This window comes from Urtica dioica, chromosome 1, assembly GCF_054948205.1.
Source record: "Urtica dioica subsp. dioica isolate 48M chromosome 1, U.dioica_male_clone48M_v1_H2, whole genome shotgun sequence".
In the NCBI taxonomy this organism is placed as follows: domain Eukaryota; kingdom Viridiplantae; phylum Streptophyta; class Magnoliopsida; order Rosales; family Urticaceae; genus Urtica; species Urtica dioica.
In genome coordinates this window covers 53230813-53234225 of record NC_142756.1, presented here as the reverse complement: position 1 = coordinate 53234225, position 3413 = coordinate 53230813, and the positions used below count along the sequence as shown (strand labels likewise).

The window sequence follows — 3413 nt, the reverse complement described above, 5'->3', positions numbered from 1 at the left end:
AAACTAAGGAATTACCAGCTTAGGTCCCTGTAACTCCTACTTACTTGAGAATATGCCAGCTTAGGTCCCGGCAATTCCCATCATACAATACATTTCCTGCTCGGGATCCCTTAATGATATCCGCACGACATATGTCTTATTGGCGCCAGACAGGAGGGTGTACAATCCCCTGCCTAATCCCCATGTGGTACCAGCACGAAGCATAATAGGTACCTGCTAACATGGGGTATAAGTCGAAGGCGGTACCATTCTATGTTTTCTCCTTAATTAACCTAACATGAGAGACTGTTTAATTCGAGTTAAATCTCGATCTTAACATATATTATTTTCGCTTATTAATTCATGACTTATAAGATCTTAGAATGCGACTCCGAAAGATCCTATCATAATATCATCGCTTTTGAATACGAGTCTTAACTAGAGTCTCTCATAACCCAGTTTACTAGGACTGGATCTCTTGGAAGGAAAACTAACTAAACGCATAACAAAGGCTCGGGTTCCTAGATCCTCTAGCCATTTTTGTTAGCCTGACTAATTCCGTTTCCCAATTCGTTAGTGGCTTAAAGAGTTTAAACAAATTTTTAAGCAATATTTTTCTGCAGTTCTAATAACAAGTTTTTAAAACAACAAACGAAACAAAATCTCCAACACATTCTCGATACAATTTCATCAAAACAAGCTCAAAGTAATGCTAAAGCAGCTTGAAATAACTCTCAACAATTTGGTCCTGGGAGAGATCAGTGAAATAGCCCTGACCAACAGTGAGACCCTCTTCGCGGGCCAGCCTGTCGACCTCGATCTGAACTCTATCGCCGCCGACCCTGCTCGGCTCCAACAGATTACACGCCACCTCAGCAAGATCCCGGCCATGGGCCAGAGCCATGGCCTGGACCGAAGCAAGCCCACCGCCCCTTTCGCTGACCCGTCTCGCGATTCTGCGCACCGCCGACAGATCAGAGGAGAAGATTGGGACGTTGTAGTTGTCGACCCACCGCGTCGCTCCGATCACCACAACCCCTTTTGCTGCAGAAGCTTGGGCAGGGCCTAGGTCTGGCTTGAGGGCCAAGGTACCTGACACCGGCCCGCCTGACCACTGGCTTCCGCCGGAGTTGGGCTTGAAATAACCCAATTCTCTCCTGATCGCGTCCAGGGTTTTGCCTTCTTCACTCGCTGCTCCGTACAGAAAAGTGGGAACTGCAAATGACAAAATTGTTGGAACACACGAGACACTATGGAAAAGTTTCAATCGAAGATAGATAGATGAAAAAGTCAGTATACATCAAGTTACATAATGTTTAAATTACTAATCTCGTAACATTTTAGTTTTTTTTTTAATATTAAACATTTTTGGCAAATTCTACGCAGAAATATTCAAATCCTTAATAAATTAATTACAATCTTCCACTAACAATTTCAAATTGTTTGTAACTACTAGGCAGGGATTTTGAAAGAAAAAAATGCCAAGATTAATAATATGCAAAAGAAGAGTATTGATTTCGAAGCAACAGATTATCCAACAAACCTTGAAGATGATGGGCGATATGTTGGGCCAAGGAGTTGGCAAGAGAAGCAGCGTGGTGGAGAGAAGCGGAGAGCAAGGGATGAACACAAATGTGGTCCACAACGCCGACCCGAGGATGGGTTCCGCTGTGGGACTCCAAATCCACCGACTCCATGGCCGCCTTCACCATCGCCAACACCGCGCTCCTCACCGGCGACGCCTCTCCGATCAGCTCCGACACCACCGTGTACCCAACCCTGTTGTAAGTCTCGTCCTCGAACTTGTTCACCATTCGAGCCTCCGATATCGCCTTCCCCGCTCTCTCGATTGACTCTATTGCCCTTCTGTTCCTCGTCTCCGACACGTACACTTTGCAACACCCAAGCATCGTTTTCAACATTTTTATTTTCCACACACAAACAGTACCAAACCGAAGATAAAGAAGAAAATACACGTGGCATAGAGGTAAACAGAAAGATATTTTATTTTTTATTATTGGCGTACAAACATTGGGGACCGACCGTCTCAATCTCAAACCCTAAAACTCCATCTGGTTAGGGTCGGAAGAGGATTTAGGATACCCATTGTAATCGAGCTTGGCTCCCATTGAAGCGCAAACGGCTCTGAATTTCAGTCTGAGGCCGTCCATGATCTCCTGAACCTTGTCGTCCTCTGGCTCCATCAGTGGGTACTTGTCAACCATCTCTTCCAACTGCGTTATGCTCTTCGAGACCCGGGGCGAGAATCGGGTCGGGTCTAATCTTGCGGCGGAGATCCAGATCCCGACGCAGCCTCTGTAGAAGCCGAGTTCCTCGCCGACCTCGAAGCCCACTTTGAGCCCCACTTGCCGCGCCTCTTCCTCGCCGGAGACTAGGCCGTCCTTGAACCCTTCCTCGAAGCCTTCCTTCAAGTGGGTTTGCTCCAAGTTCAGGGACGAATCGAATATGTCTGCCATGGAACACTTTCTTGTGAGCTTTCTGTGAGACAAGTCTGAAATTCGGAGCTACGAAGAAAGGTTTTGGTTTAGATTAACCCATTACCATCTATTTGTGGGCCTTCAGGATGCGAAGCCTCCAAAGGGGTTTTTTCGGCCTTCTAATGTGTTCAGTTTAACCCATTATCACTTTTCGGCAGTAACTCCACCGCAACGACAGTGTGATGAAAAACGACCCAAAAAAATGACATGAACAAAAATAGACATCGAATTCCATATTCTTTCTTTTACATAGCAATTCGTTATTGTTGAAATCTAGCTCGTCAGTCTGCTCCCACTGACCTTCACCTCATCACCTCGCTAGTCCGTCACCTCGTTAGTCTATCACCTCGCGAGCTCCTACATCGCCAAAACTTCACTTCATCACGCCATCACTTCTCCTTCCTCCTGATAGGCATGTCTCGGGAATCCAATTTTCTTGGAACTCACCTCACTTGGAAAAGTGTTGCATTTATTTTTCATTCTTTTTTCTATGTCTTGTTCTCTGTGTAATATTTATTATTCTTCATTTGCTAGAAGTGGTTATTACACTTATTTATTACACTGATCATGTATATAGTCTAGTCTAATGTATCCACCATATGTATAAATAAGTTATACGCTTTTCATATCAATAACAAGAAAAGAATAACATTCAAAGTCTCGGAACACTCTCCATCACTTCCGACTCTTTTCCTTTTATTTCTTCATGGTATCAGAGCCCAGAAATTCAATCATCATGAACTCCTTCGAAAACTCATCCGCCCTCAACACCACTTCGACCACCTCACAGACCTCGCCCACTCAGCCTCACTCTTAATCCTTCTCTCAATATATCACGAGCCACAAACTCAATGGCCACAACCTCCTACAGTGGTCTCAATCCGTGCTCATGTTCATATCGGGACGAGGTAAAGATGACTACCTCACAGGCATGGC

At 45.0% G+C, this 3413-nt stretch overlaps 1 protein-coding gene across 3 annotated transcripts; it reads right to left on the bottom strand.

Moving 5' to 3' along the window:
• Window positions 1–568: 568 nt before the first annotated feature.
• On the bottom strand, window positions 569–2553 carry LOC149408112 (folic acid binding / transferase). Of its 3 annotated transcripts, XM_089616227.1 has the most exons (3): window positions 2023–2265; window positions 1523–1870; window positions 569–1194 (listed from the first exon to the last, which is right to left on the bottom strand). In XM_089616227.1, exons 2-3 carry the CDS (start codon window positions 1791–1793, stop codon window positions 692–694), a joined length of 774 nt encoding a protein of 257 aa, XP_089472353.1. In that variant the 5' UTR covers window positions 1794–1870; window positions 2023–2265; the 3' UTR covers window positions 569–691. The 3 variants fall into 3 exon arrangements, with proteins under 3 accessions (XP_089472353.1, XP_089472352.1, XP_089472354.1); XM_089616226.1 differs by having other exon boundaries at window positions 1523–2139; XM_089616228.1 differs by lacking the exon at window positions 569–1194 and having other exon boundaries at window positions 1749–1870; window positions 2023–2553.
• Between the last annotated feature and the right edge of the window lie 860 nt (window positions 2554–3413).